We start from the raw sequence: 27,183 nt of genomic DNA, 5'->3' as shown, positions 1-27,183 counted from the left end.
TTATATTTGTGCTATTTAGCACAAGACATGCCAATAACGTTTGTTTTAAGCAGGCTTTCACTGCATGTCGGGCATTAGGAAGGACCCTTTGGGGCAAATTCACTAACCTGCGGAGTTGTGCTAACGCAGGCTTCGCCGCACTTCACGGCACTTCGCCAGGCTAAGTTTTGCCAGGGCACCGCTAATTCACTAAAATCCGAAGTTGCACTTAGGGATGCGAAAGGTAGCGAAGTTGCTCTAGCGTTAATTCGTCAAGCAAAGCGAAGTTACACTAGCGATGACTAATTTGCATATGGAGCCAAGTTAAAGTACAATGGACGTATATGTAGCAGCAAGTACATTACACTACACAAGCCTGGGAAAGCTTCATAAAATAAAATAGAGTTGTTATTATGCCCTATACATGTGCCCACTGTATAGTTTAGGTGCCATATGTTAGGAAATGTAGGGGGGAAGGAGGGTACCCCCCAAAAAATTTACAATCTTTTTCAGCCTATTACCCTTAAAAAAGTAAAAGAAGCAATCCCTATCTACTCTATTGCACTTCTCCTGGTCTGAGGTGGCAAAGGCAAGTCTGGCGCAAGAGGTAACGTTCAGTAAAATGATCAAGTTAGTGAATTATCGTAGTTATGTTCCTTACGCCATAGCGCAACTTCGCCTGGCGTAAGGGTGCGAAGTAGCTCTAGAGTAGGTCCACTTCGCTAGCGAATTTATGCCAGCACCTGTTAGTACAACAGCAAAGTAACAAAATGACGTCACACTGGCGAATTTGCGCTAGCGTTAGCCGCTTCGCACTTTAGAGAATTTTCCCCCTAGACTCTTTAGAACATCTCACGATTAATGTAATGAGTTTTCTGCTTAAAATATTTTGTAAATCCCAATTATTACAGAATGCCATCAATATGGATAATGGTAGCAGAAGCCAAAACATCCTGTCAGCAATAGCTACAGATCTCTCTCCTGTCAGCAAAGAATGATGGGTAAAAAAAAAAAAGGATTATGGGATATTTCCTGCCCCTTGAGAATTTTCTGGGGAAAAAAATACTTTTACGCCACTACATAGGTGGCGGTAAAATTTTGCGAATTTTGTCTTTTGCACATTTCGCTGTTTAGTAAACCAGGCCTAATGTGTACGTAGCATTATTTTCAGCGAATGTGATAACTGGTGAAAACTTATTTTTGCACAAGAAAATTTGCGAATTTATATTTACCGCAGGTTAGTAAACTAGCAAAAACATATTTGGCGACAAATTTGTCTATATTTTGTGCGCATATTTTTACCGCGCTTTAGTAAACGGACCCCTGTAAGTCACATCAATTTTTTCCACTAGTGATAAAATTCGAAAAGAAAGGACTTTTTGTCTGACATTCATAAATGCACTCCATCGTTATTTTTTATAGGTGAAATGAAAGTACAGCAAATCTTGCAATAAATTCCACTTATCTCTATCCTTGGCATCTGCCCTCTCTTTGCCCCTTAGTTTTATACAATTCCTTGAAAGCATTCTGATACAGGCAATGCTTTTCCCTGTCTTCCCCGAGCATTTATTAGCAATTTACACAAAGGAAAAGGAATATCTATTGAAATCTATTACCACATCTTTATTCCTGCATGCTGATGGGGTTTGTCACCTTTTAATGTTTATCTTGGACCTTTAGTGGCTGCTTTTTTTACTTCTAGTTTTCACTAAATATTGATAAGACACCAACATTTGAAGGTAATAGGTTAACTATTTAAAAAAAAAATATGCAAGTAAGCTGTAGGTTGTATGTAAATATAATACAAGTATGGGATCTGTTATATGGAAACCTGTTATCCAGAAAGCTCCAAATGATGGAATGGCTGTCTCCTGTAGACTCCATTTTATCCAAATAATCAAAATTTTTGAAAATGATTTTCTCTGTAATAATAAAACAGTACCTTGTACTTGATGCAAACAAAGATATAATTAATCCTTATTGGAAGCAAAACCAGCCTATTAATTAAATTTAATGTTTACATGATTTTCTAGTAGACTTGAAGATTCAAATTAAGCAAAGATCCATTATCTGGAAAACTCCAGGTCGCAATCATTCTGTACCACGGGTCCCATACCTGTATATGGATTTCCTTGATAGATTATCCAAACATTTTTATATAAACCACTTCCTTTGTACACATCATTCCTACCTACATATCCCCATTACTTATTATTTTGCTGACATATATTCCAGGTTATCAATGGAAATCTAAATGCTACTACTAGAGAATCAAAGCAGAAATATTAGGAGAAACCATGCAGATCCTTCTCAGCCACCACACTATCTCATACAGCTTGTGAGCTATTAATATAAAGGTTTATTCATATGATATAGATTAGACCAGAGAAACTATTAAAATCACTGGTAAAGGTCACGTTTGCATTCCTTTTGTAATCTGCCCAGGGTATTAGGCTTATAGCATTTTAACTCATCAGCCTTTTCTTTCTTGTGATATTGATGGGATTAATAAGAACATGCTCTAAATCCTGAAAATGTACCAAGCAAAAAGGGGAATATTCTTGTTACAATATCTGCCAGTAAGCAGTCAAAGATACAATCTAATGTAAAACATAGTGTACTGGCTTTCAAGAGCTAATCCTGGTCAGGTCAGTCAACAGTGACCCACTGTAGAAATTCTCTTAACATGCATTCATTTGTAGAACCATAGGCTCTGTGGTGTTTGTCCTTGTTAAAAAAAATGTGTGACAAACTATGTGCAGTAGCAAAGGTCATTCCAACTTTGAACCACAGCTTAGCTTTAAATTGAAACAGAAATGACAGAAATATAAAATTAATTTTGACAGTGGATTTTTTTTAATCGTCCTTTTTATACCATGCACTTGCACAAGTGGACTTGAACATAAGACATAAAGCAAGATGACATACACAAGCTGATGGTATATTTTATTTAATAGCATTTTAGTTGTTTTTAGTTCTGAAAAACACAAATTATTTTTTTTAGAAATAATCCTACCTCATACAACACACTTCATTATATTTTGACAAAATTTCACAGTTTCACAGAGTTTCACAATTTTTGTGATAGCAGGTTTTATCCCCTTACTTTGTTGTTGTTCATTCTAAATGACAATACACAGTTGGTAGCAAAAAAACAACTGATCAAAGATCACCGATCCAATAAACTGAATAGAGCTTCACTGTGTGCCTTTTTCACTGGTAGGCCTATTACAGAAATGGTGGAACTTTTCTATATTTATTGATAATCTACTACTAGCTGTTGCTTGAATCCTCTTCTACAGCTTTAATGGTTTTTGTTATTTGCTGCAGGCAACCATTTTTATTCAAGAAGTCTTATAGAACATATAGTATACCTACATAGTGTCCTATATTCACATTACAAAGCAACGGCGCCAGAGAGGAAGATAGAAGAGCTAATTTTGGTAAATACTTTTACATGTAAATCATAATTTGGGCCCAACATTATCTATGCATCTGTTGTGTTAGGTACCTCATTTCTAGACGAGCATAAGGGGCTTGAGCAATCTTTAAAGGAGAAATTTCATATAACCTTCATATTGAGATATATTACTTATCCTTCCTCAAAACATGTAATGATGCAGAAAGAAAAACGTTTTGAAAGCATTTTACCTCCTAAAACTGTGATTATATCAGAGCTGCAGAGAGATCTTTACAGGCCAGAACTTGGCTGAAATGAAGATCGGGAATGTCTCTTCAATTTCCCACAGGAAGTGGTCATGGCACTGACTGATAGGCTGAACTCTGTAGCTGTAGCAGCCAAACTCCTCCCCTCCCACCCTCTGTCCTGTGTGTCCCAGCCTGCACTTAGCTCTCTTATGCTGCTGCCTGATCATCCACTTATAACAGTATACTGTACCTTAAATGCTCAACATAAAGCAATAGATGCGAAGTTTAATACAAACTATAAAAAATGTAATAGTAATATTTCATTTTATTTGAAGGACAGCAGTATGCTCCTGTGTTCCACAGCAGTCCATAATAAATTGTTATACACTGTGCAACTCTCTGCTTCTATTGCATTATAAAAGTTATACAAAAAGTATACATTAGTATTTATTGTTATGATATGATATTCCAGAATAGCAGCTGTAGGGTTGATTTGCATACTGATTATATGATCAGGTGCATGAAGTTGCAACGGAATAAATGCAGCAGTTCTGGAACCATTTATGATCAGGTGCAGGGAGTTGCAAAGGAAAATGCACCTGTTCTGGAACAATTTATGTTTAGATGCAGGGAGTTGCAAGGTAATAAATGCAGCTGTTCTGAAACAATTTATTATCAACAACTTCGGGGACACGTGCCATTGACATGACCTCAACAGGTTTGAGATGGCATATTTTTGGATTCGGATTTTTACTTTGGGGTATAATAAATCTCTAAAAATTCAAGGTTTTTTTTCCATGACAATTCGAATTTTCCCCCCTAGAAACCTCAACCAGAAAAAATCAAGGTGTAATAAATGGACCCCCCAAGTGTTGAAATAGTTATTCAACTGAAACAATTGTTTACGGGGCCGATTCACTAACTTCGAGTGATGGATTCGAAGTAAAAAAACTTCGAATTTCTAAGTGTTTTTTTGGGCTACTTCGACCATCGAATGGGCTACTTCGACCTTCGACTACGACTCCGACTTCGACTTCGAATCTAAGGATTCGAACTAAAAATCTTCGACTATTCGATAGCCGAAGTACTGTCTCTTTAAGAAAAAAATTCGACCCCCTAGTTCGCCATCTAAAAGCTACCGAAGTCAATGTTAGCCTATGGGGAAGGTCCCCATAGTCTTTCTTAAGTTTTTTTGGTCGAAGGATAATCCTTCAATCGTTGGATTAAAATCCTTCGAATAGTTCGCTTCGAAGGATTTAATCGGTCGATCGCAGGATTATTCCTTCGATCGTTCGATCGAACTATTTGCCCTAAAATCCTTCGACTTCGTTATTCGAAGTCGAAGGATTTTAATTCCCAGTCGAATGTCGAGAGTTAATTAACCCTCGATATTCGACCTTTGGTGAATCGGCCCCTAACTGTGCATTAAACTATTATATCTTCCTCCTCAAAAAAATGTGAAAGTCTCACCACGCTGTAAGACAGCATTAAAGGGCTTGTGGTAATTTTAGGGTTTTCTCTATGTTCTACTCTGTCCTACCTTTGTTGGAGGAAGGAACACCAATCTAGTGCTTCTGCTGTTTCTTGCCTACTACTACACTTAGGGGCAGATTCATCAAATTGTGAAATTAGAGTTCACCACAAAAATACTCACCCACATTTTTTTCATTTCATTTCGATGGGATTTTTAGAAGCATATTTATCAATCCATGGTGAGCTATGGGTTCATTCTTCGATAAATCTGCCCTTTAATCGATTTGTGGAGAGGAAATCAGATGGATTGTGAAAACCTTTTTTCAGATAACAACTTTCAGTCAGATATTAGATCAAGAAACTGTAACTGCTCTCATGTAGCTGTAATAGGTCAAGTGCCCTTAGACTTAATAAATCAAGAATAACTTTAGACTCCTCTTCATTCATATTATAATGTAACAATGTCTGTTTCTACATAGGCTATAAGAGAAAATAATTGCTTGAATGTTGAAAATGTGGTGTTTCTAATTACATAAGAAGATAAGAATGGGCTTCCATTGTTAGAGTTCAAGTGCACAAAGGTCTTGAATAATGGTGTATGAGGAGAACTGCTGGACTTTGTATAATAATTCTGCTCTCTTGAGTGCCATTAAGGAGTATCTGCATAGCTATAAGAGGTTAAAGTTTCTAGAAGCATTTTGACATTAAAGGTAGAAGTGAATATGTAGATCATTTGAGAGTTACCTTATTGTTTTGTCTGTTGTAAAATCAAATTACAACATAACTATGAAATACAATGATTGCAATAGTATAAGTAAATGTAAAAATTGTTTATAATTATAGTTGATAACAAACAATAGGTTGAAGTTATTAGAGAAGAGCTGTCACTGCCTGGGAAGCGAAGCAAAGAGAATACATATCAGTTTTAATAAAGTATAAGGAACAAGGAGCTTTTGGTGTTTAAGGTACTATACCAATCCACTTCTAATATTTAAATGCTAAAAATGACTTACTTAAGGATTAATTAGAATATGGGAGTAAGATGACACCTGGGCTAGTCTGTCTCATTTGCACGATCTCCTTTTGTGGTGTTATCTCACAACAGCACCTCACCTCTCAAATGTCTTCATGCAATCAGGCTGCCTGAATAATTTGTTGGTTTGTCTTACAAAAAAAAAAATCTAAAATTAACACTGTGAGATCTAAAAGTTAATTGGCTTCTTCTCACTTACAATGCCCATGAGCACTGAGCATTCAGTTATTTTGTGAAGTCTTGTGGAACACACACCACTTTCAGATTTTATCCTATTATGATAATTTATGTATAAGCAACTGCAGTTAGCTTTATATTAAAGAGGAACATTGTACAGTAAATGTCATGTTTATTAGCTGAATGGGCAGGAATTACAGTACAAACTTTATATTCCACTTGGGCAAGACAAATCCAGCTTGTTAGATGTCAGAATCCAGTATACATTGCCTTATTAGCTTGTTATTTTAATCTACTCCTCTAAGAAAGGTACATGGGGCAATTTGTTACATGAAGCTACTGTATTTTGGTGCCTGAGGAGTAAGTCATGGCAAGCTCTACAAAAGAACTCATGCATGTCTTGACCAAGCATTAAGTAAAGTGCTCCCTTTGCATGTCACTCAATATAGCACACATGTAATCATAAGGAAGTATACACTATAGTTGCATAGCTTGTGCCACAGAAACTATTTTACATCTTGATGGTTTTGAAAATATATCCCCATGCTTATAGTTGCTCTTATTTCATTTCGGAGCAGACAAGTGAGTCATTAAGTATGCCAGAAACTCATTATTAAGTTGTCTTTCTACATAAACAGAGCATATATGGGACTAAGGATATACTGTATGCTAAATAGACTTATTTTACTGCACATATTGCACATATTGTAAAGTCAATGTGTTATAACTAGGGATGCACCGAATCCAGGATTCGGTTCGGGATTCGGCCAGGATTCGGCCTTTTTCAGCAGGATTCGGATTCGGCCGAATCCTTCTGCCCGGCCGAATCGAATCCGAATCCTAATTTGCATATGCAAATTAGGGGCAGGGAGGGAAATTGCGTGACTTTTTGTCAGAAAAGAAGGAAGTAAAAAATGTTTTCCCCTTCCCACCCCTAATTTGCATATGCAAATTAGGGTTCGGATTCGGTTCGGTATTCGGCCGAATCCTTCGTGAAGGATTCGGGGGTTCGGCCAAATCCAAAAAAGTGGATTCGGTGCATCCCTAGTTATAACATATGATAAATGTTCAAATATAAATCATCATTTGGCTATTCCCTTATCTCCACCACCACTGTATATATGGATTGCTTGATAAACCACAAGGTGGATAGGATTTGTCAAATAACAACGAAAATGGAATAGGCTTGGAGAGTCCATCTCAGAATGGCCAGCCATTAACTTTATGTTGTTTATATTGACTTTATACTACCATATTATGTATTTTGAAATTTTAATGTGAAGAGAAATGGAGGTCAATGTTGCAGAGCCATGGGATGAGGTTGACTCGTCAGAACAATAATGGATGTAGGTGTTCATATAAACTCATTGGAATATGTTTACTGAAGATTAATCAGAAAATAAATGTAATGTAAGCCCAACTTTAAACTGGCTATTAATCACCTTTTAACAGTTTGTAGTCAATAGACCTGTTAGTGGAAGCCAAGCACAGTTTCTACACTATAATGAGATTTTAACAACCAAAAAAAAAAGATATGCACAGGACAATCTTGATTGAACTGCCATAATGTTTAGCCAACACATAAATGATCACTCATAAGTAAGACTGACAGATAATTTCCTTGTCTTTAAAATAATATTATGCTGTATGTTTACTACATGGAATGTGTTGTAATGAAGAGGTAATCACATAGAGTACTGCATTATCAGCACAAAATAAATCAGAATGAGAAATTATTTCCCATAACACTTCATAATGAATGCATTGTATCTAAGTGATTTACTGCTCCAGCTGCCAATAACCCTTTAGCAGCAACAGTGGAAAAGTAATAGTAATTGAATATTTGTTCAGCTGGCCACACAGTATATTCTAACACATTTCTATCCTGCTTTTACCTTTCAAGGCATTTTTGTGACAAAATGAGATGCTCTAACACAGGGAATAAAACTCAAAAATGTATAGACCCGACCCCTGCAGCTGAGTAAAGAAACTGTTGCTCAGCCTGATTATATAAGAACTTACAGACAGTAATTGGACGTGTTTTCAGGGAGCTTTAAAAGCTGCGTTTGTGCCAAGTCGAACAATGCTACGAGTTCTAAGTCGGCAAGTAAACCTGAAATGTATAGAGATGACCCTTCCTGCTGACTGAAGAAATCATTTTGCATATGTCTTGGATAAGGACATAATTGGAGATTTTTCCTTGCAGTGTATATTCATTGCAACATTAGATGTAGCAGCACAGATGAGATGAAGTCACAGATGGGATTGGACAAAGTCATTTGACAGCCAATTAGAGCCGTCTGACTGAAATGATGAATTAATCACCAAAGACAGATTCAGAATTCCCACATAGAATTCCAGGCAGGTTGAACCAGTTTCACTGTTCTATTTTTAGTAGAAATAGATTGTTAGATTCTTCTCTCATAAAAATTTTATAAAATCAAATTACAGTAATATGAGATATTGCTTTCCACTTTTCATCCCTTTTCGCTCTCTTAAAGTGAGGCACAATCCGTGTATTTCAGAAAGGCTTTATCAGTATTTGATATCATGGTTAGCAATAACTAAAAAAGTCTTATTTATGATGAGAATAATGGTTTGGAAATTTTTATTCACTTTCTGTATTTGGAAGGGGTATCTATTTGTTCCCCTCTGCTGCAGCTCCTCTCTACTACCTTATCTGCCAATGCACCATGCACTGGCCAACACTAGCCAATCCCAAAACCAAATGATATCCAATATACATAGGTATCGGTCAGGAACAGCAACCAAAAAAATGCACACAAATTATTGTTCTGAAACTTTGTTTTGTATGCTATTATGTGTGCATATACAGCCAACATTTTACTAAAAAACTCAGGACAAGAGGCAAGGTATTATTTCATGAGAACTCAGACAGTTGCATATGTAATAAGCATACATTTGTTTTGCTTTGTGCACATATAGCATTACACATTTTTTATATTTGCCTCGAGAGAATTATAAAAAATACAGACTTTCTCCCTCTATGGTGTTATACAGTTATACTATTACAGAGGGCTGTGTTTCTGCTGCTTCTTGATAATATGTTCTTATTTTTCTGACATCTGATGGCGTTTAGATATCGTTATTCTATTTTAAACAAAACAAGTAGCAGATGCTATATATGAGAACCCACTCTTCCATCTGGTCTGCCCATTTCCAGGCTATAAAAAGGGCGGAAATCATTTATCTAAATTCTTACTCTGGATAGTTCTATGTTTGTCCAAAGGATGTTCTTTCCCCTGCTATTTTTGTTACGATCTTCTTCCACCACCTGTTCTACTATTTTACACTATTTGTACCCCTTTCTCTGCATGGCAGTTCTGTTCAGTAAAAACTGTGGTCCCCTGATTTCCATAGTTCACCTTCCAAGTCCTGCTTGTAGAAAAATTGACAAAAAATTGAAAAAACCATAGGAAATTCCCAAAACAGCATAAACACTGGGCATTTTTCACAGTACAAAATACATTGAGGTTAATCGGTCTTTTTTGCAGGGCGACTTTTTCTACATGGAGGTGTTCAGTCTTCATGTCAGAATGCAAAACGAGGGTTCAAAAGAAGCAATGGCAGTTGAAAAGCTAATCATTACAAAGGGGGATACCTTTTGTTGCACAGGCCCATGTAAATATGGAAGAATGAAGCAGGCCAAAGTAACAGGAACATAGGAAAGTAGTGTTAACAGAGCTTTCTGATGATTTGGAGAATTTCAGTATTTGCTGAAAACATTTAATATTTTATTATTATAATATGTTGAGTAGTCTACCATTAAAGTGTGTTTTTAAGGGGAAAGTCCTTTTTAAGAAATTTTGTTGGATGTTCTATAACACTGTTTAACTTGGACTGCCCCTTCCACCAGTGCTGGGCCAAAAGTTATTTGTGCCCACAGCTGAGCTAACCTGCCAGCCCAGCTAGGCAGCCACCACATCCATCCTGCCAGCATTCAAACCTGCCCATTTTTGAACTCTGAGCAAGACAGGTAGATGAGAAGACTATTTTTTTAGGCAGCTAGCTACTGTGCCAGTCCTTTGTTCCAGCTCTACCTTCTGATGCTTCTGGGGGGCATAAATTACTTTACACCCTATATGCTTAGCTATTGACAATTGTATTGGAAATATGTGGTGGAATTTGTTGGGATACTTTCATAAAAACTGCCATCTCAACATTCAAATTATAAGCCATTTTGCTAGAAGCCATTTTTTTGCTGCTAAATTAAAGGCATTAAAGGCAGCCAGTTCTAGTTTCGAGATTCATCTATGGAATGGAGTACTTGAAGGAAAACATGGCAGAAGTGCAGATTTTGTGCAGATCATAAGTGACTCCAAAGAGTAATAACATGATAAAAATGTAAAGAGCCCTTAAATATACACTGCTCTTCTATTCAATCACTAAACCTTCAGTTATAAAAAAGTTGTTGGCTAAGACAATTGCTTTCATATTCCCTTTTTAACCATCAGTTAAGTTTACCATTTTAAAGTTGTGCCAGTCTTTTGTGTATGAATGTTTTTTTTTTAAAAGCAGTTCATTTTGTCATGTAAGTACAATAAACAAAGAAGAAGCTATAATTTTCATATATCTCCCAAGAGTTTGGAGGGAAGGAATACATTAGATGGTACATGGGCGTAATTCCTGTTTTTGATGGACAATATTGCCATTCTTCAATTTTAGTTTGTATGTAAAAAAAACTGAAGTCAATAATAAGAAATAGCAAAATGTCCAATATCCTTCTTCAGGTATATGAGTACCCAAGTACCATGGAATAATTATCTTCAAAAAATAATAGAGGCCAAACGGTAAACAGCATCAGGGGAAAAATAGCTCTTATCATAAAAGCCTTATGGTATGTAGCAACAAGGGCCCACCCCCAACACCTTTTTTATTATTACTTTTATGATCTATACCTCTCCCAGATAGCTGCTTCTTTCATCTTACACCATACCATTTTATACTACCAGGGCCAAGACTTATTCAACAATTTTGCAACTGTAACAGTTCCTACAATGTAGTTATGAAGATTTGTTGATGCGTTTATCAGTCATTAGTAATTTACAGACCATATTATGCTACTTTATTCCTACCCTACACATACACCAACTGTCACAAAACAGTGTGATAATTTGAGACTAAAAAATTATAAAAGAAATCGTGTATCACTTATAAAAGAGGATTTCCCAATCATAAAAAGTTGCAATCCATCTAAATGCTGTCTTATGATTGTACCATATGTTGAAACTTTGCAACTATGGAAGAAATATGTTTTTTTTCTTAGTTTGTTCAGTGTTTTTTTAAACAAAGGCATTCGTGTAAAGATTTGTAGCTTGTACCGTGTGATAAATGGATAACTTTTGGCCTCATCTTCACGTAAAACATTCCACTTAGTACTTGCAAGACTCTCCAGTATCAGGGAATCTCAGCTCCTGGGACTGCAAGCATGACAGGACATATTGTGAGTTCAGAGTCCATTAAATATTTAAAGATGGGGGGGAAAGGGAATGAATTCATAATAGAGATGTGCAGTGAGAAAGAAAATGAAAAAGTGCATTGAAATAAAAGTTACATGTTTTCCTTGGCATAGAATGTTCTTTGGAAGATTTGAAGGTGGAACTGTTGCCTATGAAATGTACAAAACACTAATGGGGAATAAAAACAGGAGACACAGTACATCTCTAACTGGTGAACTTTAAAAAGGAACAATAAATCTTTTTAAAGGCTTGAGCAGATAATGTATAGTTAGTGAGGTAATTTCATAAGGAAAGCCAATCTTTCTATTTGTGCCTCTGAGTATACTTATTTGTCAAATGCATTGCAAACACTAGGAGTTCAGTAAGGAATGCCCAGCTTATATGTACAGTAAGATCCAATAAGGACATGCTAAAAAATCTGTATGTAGCTTGTTGAGAACTAGAGTAAAGCTCAGGCCTGGATTTGTGGAGAGGCCACCAAGGCCTGGGCCTAGGGCGGCAGGATTTTAGGGGGAGGCATGCTGGTCAACCACACTCACATTGGTTCAGAAACACTGGGGATGCACACGAGATAGAATAGTTTTCTAAATCTCCCGTGTGCCAATCCCCATTGCTCCAGCCTCGATGATGAAAATTTGAGCGAATAAAAGGGAGGGTATGGGGATAACAAAAGTCAGCGGGCCTAGGGGTGCCCACTGTGTAAATATGGCCCTGGTCAAACTCACTGCATACAAGATGATTTTTGTGCTATCTTGACAATTATTTTATCAAAGGCGCCCAATCAAAATTTTCCAGCCAACCCAATCGACGAGCCAGCCAAGTCTTCTGCCGATAACGGTTGGCTTGTCTCCCACCATACATACATTGAATATCGTGTGAAAATTTGTTTTGTACAATATTATCAGTGTGTCTATGGCCACCTTTAGACTCTGTAAAATTTTGCCCCACATCTGAATGTTTAAATTGCACTAGTTTAATTGGCCTTTGCGTATATTGACTAAATCACTACACAATTTGGACCAACCTTCCTGAACTGGTTGCTTTTTTTTTTTTTTTTTTTTTTTGCACCATTTCTCTTGGTTAAATGGCCCCAGAATGCAGATATTCAGAATGTTCCTCAAATTATCCTTTATTCTCAGCTGGCCAAATACAGTGCTATATTGCATGCTTTGGTCAGCTGTCTGTTTTAAGATTGCATTTTATTCATTCATCTAAAAATCATTATCAAAATAATCTGGTTAGTTTATTCAGTTCTGTACGCAAACACATTATGCTAAATGTTATTTCCAGTGAGCGCCATTAGACTTTCTTGGCTTTCGCAATAAAGTATGGTTTAAAAATAAGTGATTATTGTATACTGAGTAGTGAAATATACTGTATGTATCCCATTTCCAGAATCATCATTTATTGGGGAATACCTGTAACATAATTTAAAGGGTAATTGTAATATAGATAAATGTACTGTATAATAATTCATTTTCACCAATGGGATTTATTATAGAGGGTTTATTGCTTTTGAGATATTAGTGTATAGTATTATATTTTCCTACTGCAAAGAACCCAACCATGTCAGTAGGGTATTGCATATAATACATTTATTCTGGAATCAGCCAGTTAAATATAATACATTTATTCTGGAATCAGCCAGTTAAATATAATACATTTATTCTGGAATCAGCCAGTTACAGTGTAAATATAATACATTTATTCTGGAATCAGCTAGTTAAAGCAGATGAAACCAGTGACTCACAGCATGAGTGTGTAGGTTACAGTTGGAAAAAAGTGTTAGGTTGAGGAACTCACAAATACAAATAAATATGTAAATAACCTAATGAAAGATAAAGGCATTTGTGCAACATATTTATTAGCCCAGTTTGTGTTGGTTTTTTTGTGTAGTTTTTAAATATCAGCGATGGCTCTGCTTTATATATAATGACCTTTTTCAAATTCTGCAAGGAACATTTCAGTATGTAGATGACAATATGTACAGCCTGTCAGTAGACTATAGATCCTGGGATAGAGTGATGTATAATGTATACTACAAGGAGTGGTCCAAAATGTGGGGCAGGGCCCCCAAACCAGTGGCTAGATGGGGCCCATATAGAAGCATAGCGAGCGTGTGATTAAGGGGATATGTGTTCTGCTAGATGTTTCTATAAGCCCAATTTGAAGGTCAATTGGGTTGAAAGTTTGTGAAATAAAATGTAGCTGTGCATTAACATTTACAAATAATTTTTTTTAATACACTTCAGTAGTTCAGCAGTATACTTCTCACTTACAAAACTAACTAAATATGTAACTTGATCAGTGGTGACCATACTTTTTCATTCAACTCTATAAGCAAAGGTGGGGGGAGTTAAAAGATGTTGGACCTCAGAGTGACTGGATCTGAAAGGTATAAAAAATGCCATGGAGTAAAGTGAGTGTGTATGTTACAAGTACTTTTCTACAATGCATCATTAAGAGATGATTAACATTAATCTCTTAATATAATTAATATTATTGTAGTGTAAACCTAACAGAAAAATGTTAACCACTTTTAACCTTTTTTTTAGATGCATCATCCTATTCAGATGAAACCAGCAGACAGTGAAAAGTCAAATGGTAAGTCTTATTGTATTCTGTGCAGAAGACATGCCAGGGGGGATTGGGGCAGGTGGTTTATTAAAGCTAAATGCTAATAGGCCAAGCAAACTACAATACATTACTGTCATAGCCTCAGTTTGTAAGTATGAGTCGTATGTAAGTGAGGTGTATGTAACTCGAGGACTCCCTGTATATTTAAATACCTCCTTTGCTGTACAACTGCACTTCCTAAAAATTCTGGATAATAGATTCCATATTAGTACAAAACAAGAAAATTAAGAGCAATTTGTTTGATTAGCACTCTATGGAATATAGCCGTGGATTATGGATTTCCAGAATGTAGATCCTATACCTGTATTATATTTGTTTATGCCCAGCTCTGTTGACATGCCCATTCAGACCTAGGGGTAAATTTACTAAGCTGCGAAAATTCGCCAGCGATAGCTTCCCACCCATCGCTACACTTCGCCAGGTGAAAATTCGCTCAGACAGCGCTAGTTTACAAAACTTTTCGCTACAATTACTTCGACAATTAAAGAGAAGATGCGCTTGCATTCAATTATGCCTAGCGCAACTTGGTTAGAGGTCTTCGCTCAAGCTAATTTGCATACGGCAGGAAATTTAAAGTTGAATGGACGTATATGTTGTAGCAAATACATTACATTACACAAGTCCAGGGAACCTTAACAAAGACAATAGAGTTGTTATAATGCCCTACACATGAGCCCACTGTATAGTTTATGTTCCATATGTTAGAAAATGTATGGGGGAACCCGGTTACCCAAAAAATTTTTAAGGACTTTTGCAGTCTATCACTCTGAAAAGAGGAGAACCACCAGCGTTTTTTTGGGACTTAGAAAAATTTTCAACTAAAAATATGATAAAGAAGATATATGCACTCCAATACACATGCCTAGTCTGAACTGGCGAAGGCAAGTCTGGCAAAAGAGGTAACGTTCAGTAAAATCCAAATCTTAGTGAATTTGCAGAGTAACGTCCGTTCGCAAGTAACGTCCGTTCGCAAGTAACGTCCGTTCGCCAGAGCGAAAATTCGCCTGGCGATAGAGTGTGAATGACCGCTTTGCCCTTTAGTAAATCTGCCCCCTAGAGTTTTTGCTCAGTAAGAGTTTGAAGAGTCCAAATTCAAAGTAAACTTGAAAAATGCTTTTAAGTAAGCATTTTATATTATACACTTTGCTCACCTTTAAATATAGCTTTTCCATAATAAATCCTAATTTCATCATGCTCCGTTGATCACCAAAGGGAAGGCAAATTCACTTAATCTTTACTCCTAATCAGTAATATTCATGGTTTACACTAATCTAGCCTTTTTATGGCCAATCTGCTATTGCCTTTTGCCTGTAGTCTTGAAGGCAGCAGCTTTCATTTATAGCAATAAAATAGAATGTACTGTATGATTATTCCTAAAAGTTTATATAATTTTCAATCAATTTGGCTTTACAAGATTTTTATTTCCTCTGGGCTCTTGCGGTCAGGCGTTTTTCTTTCTAAAAGAAATCTCTCAGCCTCATTAATTAGTAACCAGGGCTTTTAAAGAGCTACATATCTGTAAATGCAAATCATGGATGACTTAAAACTCTCTTTTACTCATTTTGGAACTTCAGGTATATATAGACCTATAGAAAAAGCACTGGCAATGTTTCATTACAAACACTTTAATTGAAGAGTTACTGTAATTTAATACAAATAAATAGTAAAAACACACACTTTCCTTTTCTCTGTATAATAAAGTCCATTGTACTTGATCCCAACTAAGATATAATTAAAGGAGAATTCAACTCAAAAGTTAAAAATCCCCTAACCCCTACCCTACATAGACCCCCTTCCTCCTTCCCCCAGCCTAGCTGCTACCCCAGGCAAATGCCCCTAAGTCTTTACTTACCCCTCCATGCAGATTCTGTACAGTGGAGTTCATGGCAGCCATCTTCTTCTCTTCGGTAATCTTTGGAATGAGATCAGTGTAATGGTGCATGCGCAGTTAAAGCACTGTTTCGCGACAAGTGCGAATGCATCGAAACTCACGGAAATTGTCGAAGCCCAGGTCTCATTCCGAAGATTACCAAAGCAGCTGAAGATGGCACCCGTGAACTCTGCTGGACAGAATCAGCTTCATTTAAACAATGCTGCTTTTTTGTTTGTGTTTAAAAACTTTAACCCCAAAATGAATACTTTTGAATACTATTTTATAGAGTCCTACATTGTTTGGGGGGTATAGTTTTCCTTTAAAAAGGAGACGTCCTCAAATCATACTTAATTCTGGGAAACTATGTAAAGTATTTTCCTTTATATATTCCATTTAGATTTGATTTACATACTTAAGATATGTTAAAAAACAGTAGTGACTATAAAGAATTGGGTATCTGAGAACACATTTGATCAATTCATATATTTGTACATTAATTGTGTATAAATCAGTTGCGTTTGAAAATCTGTTGTTTTTTCCTAACTCACTGTGTTGCCTCCCCTAATGTGCATATTTCCTCCAATCCAGTTGGCTCCCCAGGCGCTACAGATTGTCCTTTCATCAGAGCAGTTGTTCTACTCCCACTTAATCTCTGTTATGCACTTGGCAATACAAGATTCTTTTTTTTACCCAAATGCTTTCAGGCCTCTAAAAGAGCTGCCTTTCACTAGGTGAGAATTATATGAAGAGTAACCTTTGAATATGTGAGCTAAGAAAATTGAAAACTTCATATTAAAGTGACACCAGCAACCTACTAAGGCTCTGGGAATACAAATCTGCCTCCTAATGATGTTTTAATAGACTTATTTTTATGTCAGCAGGAGCAGGATTATTTTTTTAAAGCCCATATGTAAATCTCTTCTATAAAACACAATCATATGAGATCAGATTATTTTGCCTAGTCCTAAAAGTTCTCAAATTTGATTTATATTCCATTTTCTTCCAATTAGTTCATAGATATAACTGACTATTAACTGGCAATTAGAGATCTACTGTTCATGATCAGTCATTAAGTGCACTACCTTGTTAATTCTGGAAAGCGCATTTTCTTGGTCAGTTTTAGCAGCAGTTCTTTATAACCTCTCTTTGAATCTACACAGTCAAAAGACACTCATAAGACATAATGTTATTATTGACTCTCAGTTATATAATCAGCAAAATAAAATATTTTGAAAAAAAATAGGTCAGTCTATAATAACAATTAATTTGAAGCCCAAGGGGCAGATTTATTAAGGGTCAAATTCAAAATTCAGATTCGAATTTTTAAAGTTTTTTTTATGGTCAAAACTCTCAATTTTGAATTATGAATTATCCAAACTTCATTCGAGTTTTAATTAAAATTTCGAGTTTTACCATACTCTGGCCTTTTAAGAACTCAAATTCGACTATTCGCCACCTAAAACCTGCCGAGTTCATGTATATGTCAATGGGAGAGGTCCAGGGAATAATTTGGACATGTTAGTAGCCTTCCTGACATTCGAGGTTTTTTCAGAGAAAAAAACTTGAATCAAGTTTAGCTGAATTCGATTCGAATTCGAGTTGGTAAAATTTGTCCCAGTTTTAGATATTCAATTCTTTTTTTTTAAATAACCTCCCAGACAATTTCGAGTTTAAAATAACTCACATGAATTCGAAATTCGACCTTTAATAAATGTGCCTCCAAGTGTTAGACCAGGTAGAACAGAATAGAACAGAATAGTAGAAATAGCAATAGCACAAGGAATGCTTTCACAACATGTTTTGGTTAAAGGGGATGTAGGGAGCTAGGGAGCAGATGGGCATCTCTCCAGCATAACTCCCCACACTAAAAACATAACTAATGTTTCATGGTCCTTATTTTAATTGTGGTTTGAAGCTGGAGAATGTTAAGAGGTAATTAATGTGTGGGTGAGGTACAAACAAATGTGGGCACACAAGTAAATGTAATTGGGGAGAAGTAGGGCATAGAGTAGAAAGACAAGCAGCACTTGGCATGTGGAAAATATATGCATTCTTCCCTTAAATGTGAAGGTTCAAATTAAAGAGTTTCTATCATAAGAAAACATGTTTTTTTATCAATTAATAGTGCTGTAGAATTCACATTGAAATGCATTTTTCAAAAGAGCGAACAGATTTAATTTTGAAATCTGACATTGGGCTAGACATGTTGTTAGCTTCCCAGGTGCCCTCAGTCATGTGACTTGTGCTCTGATAAACTTTAGTCCCTCTTTACTGCTGCACTGTAAATTTGAATGATATCACTCCCCTCCCTCCCCCACAGCAGCCAATCAACAGAACAATAGGAAGGTAGCAAGATAGAAGCTCCCTGGTAGATATGAGAATAGCACTCAAGTCCCACTGTAACTCCTTCATTTACACTGAGTTTGAAGAACAATAGCTTAATGGAAAGCAGTTCCATCATGAAATGCTGGCTCTTTGTGAAAGCACATGACCAGGCAAAATGACCTGATATGGCTGCCTACATACAAATATTACAACTAAAAATATATATACTTTTTGGTTCAGGAATACAATTATACTTGGTAGAGTGAATTATTTGCAGTGTAAACATGTTATCATGATAGAATCCTTTTAACAGCCATTCTGTAAATGTGATAGAACAATATGTTCTGATATCTCTCAGTTATGATAAAAATGACAGCCTTCCTAACAATATCTGGTCAGAGATACCATTGGGCAAGGACAGCAGTGGATCATAGATATAGTACAATCATATCCCACCAGAAGTGCATAGGCACTTATTTTGATCTGATTGTTAGCCATGAAAACAAATCTTGGATTGTCCCCGTTTGACCCACCACCTAGGAGGAAAAAGAGTTGGTTCACTCTGTCTGACTAATCATCTTGTTGGCCAGAGTGGGCAAAAATTCACTCACTAAACAAGCAGAACTCTCTGTATATGCCCAGCTTTAGAAAATTCTTCAGTGCATCACAAGTCTACCTGCAAGTGTCCTGCCTGCAAGAGTTAGGGCTGAACTACATGGTGCAGGGAGGTGAAATCCGTCGGTAGGCGATGACACGCATGTGACGTGTCGGACGTCCAGGACATAATGGGACTGCCCAGAAATCACAGGTACAAACTACATGTATCCATGCACGCCACAAGCTGCATTTTCATCCAAGAGTCGGATACATGTAGTTTGTACCTGCAATTTCTGATCAGTCCCATTATGTCCTGGAAGTCCAACACGTCACATGCTTGTCATCGCCTGCCAACGGATCGCTCCTCCACGCACCATGTAGTTTAGCCTTTAATGTCCAGTGCAACAGTCTGCACATAGTTAATATCAAATGATCATACAGATAAGTTATAAGATGCAATACGTTATAAGATGCAACACATTTTACCCAGTGATTTTTACAAGGTTTACGTGTTCTCCAGTGGGAAATAAGAAAGAAGTTAATTAGAGCACGTTTCACAGAAAAATGCTTAGTGAAGCAAGGATGTCAAATTCCAGCAACCACAGTCGGTAAGATTTGGGGACTGCAGAGCAGAAATGGCATTTTAATGCAAAATATTGATTTTAATCAAGAAGAATCTATTGAAGAGTGCACATCAAGTCAAATAATGATTAACTTGTATGTAGTGAATATGCTAACGCACTGCACGTCAAGATGTAATAATGATCCAGCAGGACTTGAGAATTTTCATTTTCTAGTTTGCTGGCAACTTTTTTTAATAATAGAATTAGAAGTGAAAAATGACAAACCTGGGTCATAGCAGCCAATGACCTGGATTTAATTGGCTGTTATGTTTAAGGTGCAGATTCACAAAGCAGGAAGCTGCTGTTACCTTGTGTTTCTGCTGTATCAGTTATATTGTCAAAGCTGTCATTTACAATTATAGAGTGGTCATAGGGATAGCACAATAATATAGTATACATTCTTTTAAATCTGAGTTAATTTCTAAACTGGTTTCTAATAGTTCAAAAACTAGCTGGATTCAGTTTTAAATTGGGAGAGACCCATTCCATCTTTTGTATGGCTCAATTTCTCCATTCCTCAACTCCACTTCTCATACATTATCTACTTGATGGAAGGAGATATTGAGTTTTTTCCTACATTTCTCAATGGCCAATTGCCATCCTTTCATGGACTTTACCTCTCTGACTATACAACCACATCACCGCTCAGCAACTTGCAGTTTCCTGTAAATTAGATTAACTTTCCTAACTAAACCTAGATTATTGCCCCTAGCATGCCTTGAGGCTTGCTGTAATTCCTTTCAGTTGAAGAAATATGAGCTCAATAAAACCCCAGGTGCTTCTCCAGTAAATCTGTACATTGTCCTCCAGGAATACAGCTGTCTACTGTAAGGGTGAATTGAAGCTTGTGTCATTTCTTAATAAACAACAGAGTGTCACATGATTCATACTGTATTTTTTGTAACAAAAATACAGGAAAATGTAAATTTCAAACCTTTGTGTGTTCCCCTTTGTCATGATCTTGCCCTCCTTCAAAAGGCCAAGCATTACCATGGCCCACAGTCTACCCGTTAAGGGTGAGAAGAAGGTTGCTGGACAGATGTTCTTGTAGACTTATATTTAACTCTCATCTAGATATGCCTAAAGGTAATTTATATCTTTCTTGGCACTAACTTCATGGCCACATTGTGCTGTTTACAGCATAGATGTCAGGCCTCCGCTAACTAGAAAATTTGCAGGGTTTGGATAAAAGTGCCACCCCAGAAACCAGAATGTGGTGAGCATGTAATTCACTGTCCAAATGTTTTGAAGGAAGTATGAGTGGGCACACTATGTGATCAGTAAGAGATAAGTACTGGTGTCAATGTATTGCATGCAGAGCTATGTGTTGAAGCACCAATTTAGGGCACCCTGGGTTGTGTGAAGGCTGATTTCTCACCAACTTCCAGTGGTACTGAACCAGAGAAATGCTGTAAGCAAGTAAAGAAAATACGTCTGGCAGCTTCTCTCATATTTGTTCAGGCCATGCTGTGACCTCCATAAATCTTGAGGGGATGAGCTACAGGTGTCATTGAGACTGAAAATGGAAATTCTCAGTTCAGATTTTGTGCACACAAATGGTACTCAAGACAGGGCTGCAGTCCTCACTATTATTATACAAGTTATTACTACACATTCCCTGTTGTGATTATATGAAAACAATTTCTCATTGTTATACTTTTGGTGTTCCTTATCCAGTTTAACAACATTAAGGGAAATAGCATAGAGGGGGTTTCCTGTCATTTCACTAAAGGGAACAACTAGCTCCCAATTTGCAAATATAAAATGGCAACACTTGCAGAGAAGAAGGAGGAATAAAATCCCAGACAGGGTCTTGGTTTCAAGAGGCAGAGACCATATGACTTATTTCTTTCCTCCTTTTAAAACAAAGATAACTTTTTCTTTTACATATATGGGTGCCAGAGCAGACTGACAGGGTGGTAAAAGTCTAGACAGGGCCTTCCTTTTTGGAGATTGGATAATACTGTCACACACCAGCATAAATTTACAGGCCCGGGATAAATCATTAAATGAGAGGGTAAGCAGTGGTTTCCTAGATTTGTATGCACATCAATGAGGCATGTAACATAATGCAATTTTCTAAATGATTTGTTATAATAATAATTACAATGTGCAAATTATGGCGGTATGTTACCATTAATCAAACTACATTATCTGTAATGGCAACAGCCTGTTTGCAATGAAAGAGGCTTTTTTTTGTAGCTGAATACTAGGTAATATATACTGTACATTTACACACAATTTATTTTTGGAGATCTTAGCCACCATTCTGAAATGTGGACAAGATATTTTGCTATGCAAGGCAAAAATATTCAGAGATTTGTCAGATGGTAATTAAAAGCCATATGTTCACACCAGCAAGAAAAGTTGTTAATTAATACAGACCATGTTGAAATGAGAGGTGAATATATAAAATCACTGTGATGTGTTAAATGATATTCAACTCAAAATGTTCTTAGAAATAAATTACAAAAATCTGTATCTTAACTAAACACATTTTATTCATTTTTAAGCCCCAAATGCAATTATAGAGAATAGAAGAGGTAGTCATACAACTAGTTTGTATATACAAAGGAAAGGATCATACATAACAATGAGTAAATTGCATATACTTTATTTACTGTAATCTAAAAGATATGAAATGATAACAATTTGTGCAAGCTTAACCAGTAAGCATAACATCTTCATAGAATAAAGGAACTAATAATAACATTAACCTAACCTCTTAAAGGGAAAACTATTATCAAAGGTATTGCTTGTATTTTTACCTATAGACAACATGCAGTAATGCAGTGGCAAGTTTTTTCCAAAAAAATTATTTCTTAAAGTGTCATAGTCCCATTTTTGCTTGATGACATTTTGGTTTCAGTCTCTAAGAAGGTGAACGACTTTTTTGTTTAAATGTTTAATTAAAATGTTGAAGGTCATAAGAAAATTGGTTGGAGGAAGGCAGAAATCAACAAAGAAGTAGACCTTCTGGCATGGAGTTAGACTCGCTCATTGACTTTAATGGGAATTACCAGATACCTTCAATACTGAAAAATGTACCTGAACATTTTTAGAGTGAAAACTGCCCACACCAGAGTGGTCAGTTGGCTTTTATTGGAGTCATTGGGAACCATCGGGTGGTTTTTGGTTTTTAGGTGCCCAGTATACCATAGTCCAAACTGCATTTGAATACAGAGGGATTTCCCAGATTTACTACATATATTTAGATTTAGGGGCCCATTTACTTAGCTTAAGTGAAGGAACAGAAGAAAAAATACTTCGAATTTCGAATGGTCGAATATGGCTACTTCGACCATCGAATTGGCTACTTCGACCTTCGACTACGACTTCGACTTCGAACTAAAAATCGTTCAACTATTCGACCATTCGTTAGTCGAAGTACTGTCTCTTTAAAAAATACTTCGACCCTCTAGTTCGCCACCTAAAACCTACCGAGGCCAATGTTAGCCTATGGGGAAGGTCCCAAAAGGCTTCCTAACAATTTTCTGATCGAAGGAAAATCCTTCGATCAATGGATTAAAATCATTCGTATCATTCGATTCAAAGGATTTAATCGTTCGATCGAACGATTATTCCTTCGATCATAGGAAAAGCGCTAAATCCTTCGACTTCGATAGTCGAAGTTGAAGGATTTCCATTCGGCAGTCGAATATCAAGGGTTAATTAACCCTCGATATTCGACCCTATGAAAATCTGCCCCTCAGAGTGTATTTCTTTTTGTGGTCTATAATCAGGCCGTGCATACCTGAAAAACATTACATGCCTATTTAGGTATGTTTAATCTGCATCACCTTTACAGAAGAAGCCTTAAACACATTAAGAAGCAGCAGAACACACAGAAAAGAGAGCCTAAATATTCACATGCTCTTCTAACATTATTGATTTATTGCATAAAATTAGTTTTTTTTATCTTTCAAGGGGATTTGCCTTAAAACAAATAGTGTTCCAATAAAGAAAAAGAAAAAAAATCATGCAAACACTAAAATGGAAATACAACGCAGCTAAAATAATTTGCACAATAATAAAAATAAATATGTGCACTGGAGAGTCTCGCGGGGAAAAATCCTGACTTCGTAGCTGTACTTCAAAACTAACTCTGACAGCCTGCTCATTAACAATGAATTGAATTTGCATGCCATTTACAGAACAGAAGGAATACAATCATAAAAAGGGAATTCCAAATACTTAAAACGTAAAGGGGGAAAAAAGGATTTAAGTTTGCATTAACTGAGCACAAAGCACTGCATAACAATTCAGCTTTACAGTACTGGGGTAGGTTTGATACACAACAATTTGCAATGTCTACCTTTGTAAAAGAAAACTGTGCTCCCTTGATAAATGTTCCATTATCAGTGCTTATCTGCAGTGGCCTAGATTTCACTGTATAGTAGCACTTCAGTGAAAAATAACCCACTGATAATACAAGAGCATCAGCTTTATTTCCAACACATACAAGATTATTAGCAATCAAGGGATCATCTCTTCAAAATCTCTTTAAACTCCCCAGATAGGGAGTTTATCTTGGATGCATTGGTTAACCCTATGGACTCAGATAAATATTTAAGTCAAAATTATACCATATTTTGCTTTTTTACAACACATCTAGCAGTCAGTTTTAAAGAGAATTAATTACATTTTGCTGCGACCAAACAATAGGCTTTCTTGTTGTCACTGGGGAAATTCTGGGAAGCTTATTTCCGTGACTGGCCCATAGGCCAAAATTGAACATTGATTTCTAATGCTGTGGTATGCTGCTCTTACTGGAGAGTGCCTTTCTTTCTTAGTTTTTTTAGCTACTCCCATACATTAGTATTAGAGGTAAATGGTCTCCAAACTGAATCACACATAAGAATTATGAGTGCCAGTGGATCTTAAGCACAAAGATGTTATTACTCCAGAATACAGTACTACATTAAGTACACAGAAATAGCTGTGGTAATGAAAGAATTTAAATAAATAACATTTTAAAAAATGACAGGACTCCATTCCTAATGCCACCCTAACATAAACTGAAGATCTCCCCCTTACACTGCATTGAATGTACAACTTGCACAGAAAAAGAAAATGACTGGGCTTGACCATCCCCTTCAATTATACCAGGAAGGAATCAAAATGAAATGGAAAGTTTGGTTAAAGGAACAGTAACACCAAAAAATTAAAGTGTTATAAAGTAATGAAAATATAATGTAGTGTTGTACTGAACTGGTAAGACTGGCGTGTTTGCTTCAGAAACTCTACAATAGTTTATATAAAGAAGCTGCTGTGTAGCCATGGGGGCAGCCATTCAAAGCTGAAAAAAGAGAAAAGGCACAGGATACACAGCAAATAACAGGTAAGCTCTTTAGTATACAATGGGATCCTTCAGAACTTATCTGTTATCTAATGTGTATCCCGTGCTTGAATGGCTGCCCCCATGGCTACACAGCAGCTTGTTTATATAAACTATAGTCATGTTTCTATAGCAAACATACCAGTTTAGCCAGTGGATGGCAACAGTACATTTTATTGCCATTCCTTTAAAACACTTTAAATTTTTTGGTGTTACTGTTCCTTTAAGAAAACTGAAGTAATTGTTATCTATCTCAATATCTTGAAATATAAATTATTAATACATATCCATGGATGTTAATAAGAATAATATAGTTTTCTCCAAGCAGGCCAGCTTGTCTTGGACTATAAACACGTAATGATTTCTACTAAAACAGGTGGATTTGTGCACTCAGCGGGTTAGAGTTACAGGTGTTAAGTTGCATCTTGAGTTTTTAGTGTTTTAGAGAATTTTAAAGAACACAAACTTTGAGAATAAAATACGGTTTGTGAAAAAATAGAAGTTTAAAGCTTAGTTAAGCAGCCCCTGAATAACTATGTGGGAGTGAGTAGGGGATCTATCTTACCTGCCACTCACTCTTTGACCAGATGGTTGTGGAATCCCCTTTGTGATTATAGTAGCCAAAAGGGATGTAGTGAAAATGCAATATATAAATTAGTAAACAAAATGATTTATACAGTTTTCTTTGAAGAAATGTTCTTTAAAGAGGTATATTTTGCCTGAAGTTTTTATGGCATAAGTTGTGTATCGCAGGAAGTTAAGTTCAATGGACGTTTATGTTGCAGCAAATACATTACATTACACAAGCCAAGGAAACCTTAATAAAAGAAAATAGAGTTGGTATATTGCCCAGTGTATAGTTTATGTGCCGTACAGTATGTTAGGAAATGTAGGGGGGGAAGCCGGTTACCCCAAAAAAAATTTATGTTCTTTTGTAGCTTATCACCCTGAAAAAAGGAAAAGATGCTAGCGTTTTTAGGGACTTAGAAAAATGTTCAACTATTTTTTGAGGAACTCCTATCTACTCTATTGCACTTCGCCTGGTCTGAGGTGGCGAAGGCAAGTCTGGCACAAGAGGTAACGTTCAGTAAAATCTGCATCTTATCGAATTTGCATAGTTACGTCCATTCGCCAGAACGCAAATTTGCCTGCCGATAGGAAGCAAAGTACTGCTAGAGTCTATTTCCTTCGCTAGCGAAATTACGCCAGCGACCGTGAGTAAATCGAATTTTCCCTTTAGTAAATTTGCCCCTATAGTGGAAAAGACAAAGGTTCCAATATGGAGCCGAAACGTTGGAACAAATAAACCTGATTTCGTTTAATTCTTTTTGCATTTTGCTGTTACATTCCTTGGTGTGCCGTCACCTGGTGTGATATAAATATATATATTCGGGTGTCAAATCTGAAAATTCATATGATTCAGGTTTTCATCGATTTTATCCCTGACTTTTTTTTTAGTTATTTTATTGATAAATAAGATAAAATTGTGGATGGTAGTTTGGCCGAGTTTGATAAAATATGAGATAAATTCAAGTTTAAGTAAATAATCCTCTTGTTGAATTATTTGAATTTGAATAGGGTTTCAATACAAACAGTATTGCTCTAATTCACCCCCCACATTTCCACATAAACAGTTTTCAAGTCAATAATTCTGCCCTATACTTTAGTGCTGAAAAATGCCTCAAAAATAGTAGCTATTAATATCCTTGCCATAACCTTCAGTGACCAGGAGCTAAGCTTGTTCTGTGGCACTAGATATGCTGTATCATAAACTCGTATTTGATATATGTCTTAAGTTTCAGCCTACATGTAACTTTATTCCTGAGACTGCTGTGAAAGTATTCACAATTATCCATGTTGTTCTACCTTCTAGCTAAATTGGGAGTCTAACAAAGACAAAATGATAGCTGCAGTTGCCAGCAGACACTACCACCAAAGAGGATAGCTGCAATTAAAAAGAAAAAGCTTTTTTTCCTTTGGTTATAGAAGAAAACAGTAGA

At 36.3% G+C, this 27,183-nt stretch overlaps 1 protein-coding gene across 23 annotated transcripts in view; it reads left to right on the top strand.

Annotated features, from left to right (window-relative positions):
• Nucleotides 1-27,183, top strand: part of celf2.L (CUGBP, Elav-like family member 2 L homeolog) — a 271,162-nt gene that overhangs the window by 180,931 nt on the left and 63,048 nt on the right. For all 23 annotated transcript variants that reach the window (XM_018250629.2, XM_041584873.1, XM_041584869.1 and 20 more), the window contains 1 exon segment: nt 14,346-14,394. In XM_018250629.2, the coding sequence (XP_018106118.1) occupies nt 14,346-14,394 (49 nt within the window).

This window comes from Xenopus laevis, chromosome 3L (genome assembly GCF_017654675.1).
Source record: "Xenopus laevis strain J_2021 chromosome 3L, Xenopus_laevis_v10.1, whole genome shotgun sequence".
Taxonomy (NCBI): Eukaryota; Metazoa; Chordata; class Amphibia; order Anura; family Pipidae; genus Xenopus; species Xenopus laevis.
The sequence above is the reverse complement of the archived record's forward strand: the minus strand, read 5'-3'. Positions and strand labels throughout refer to the sequence as shown.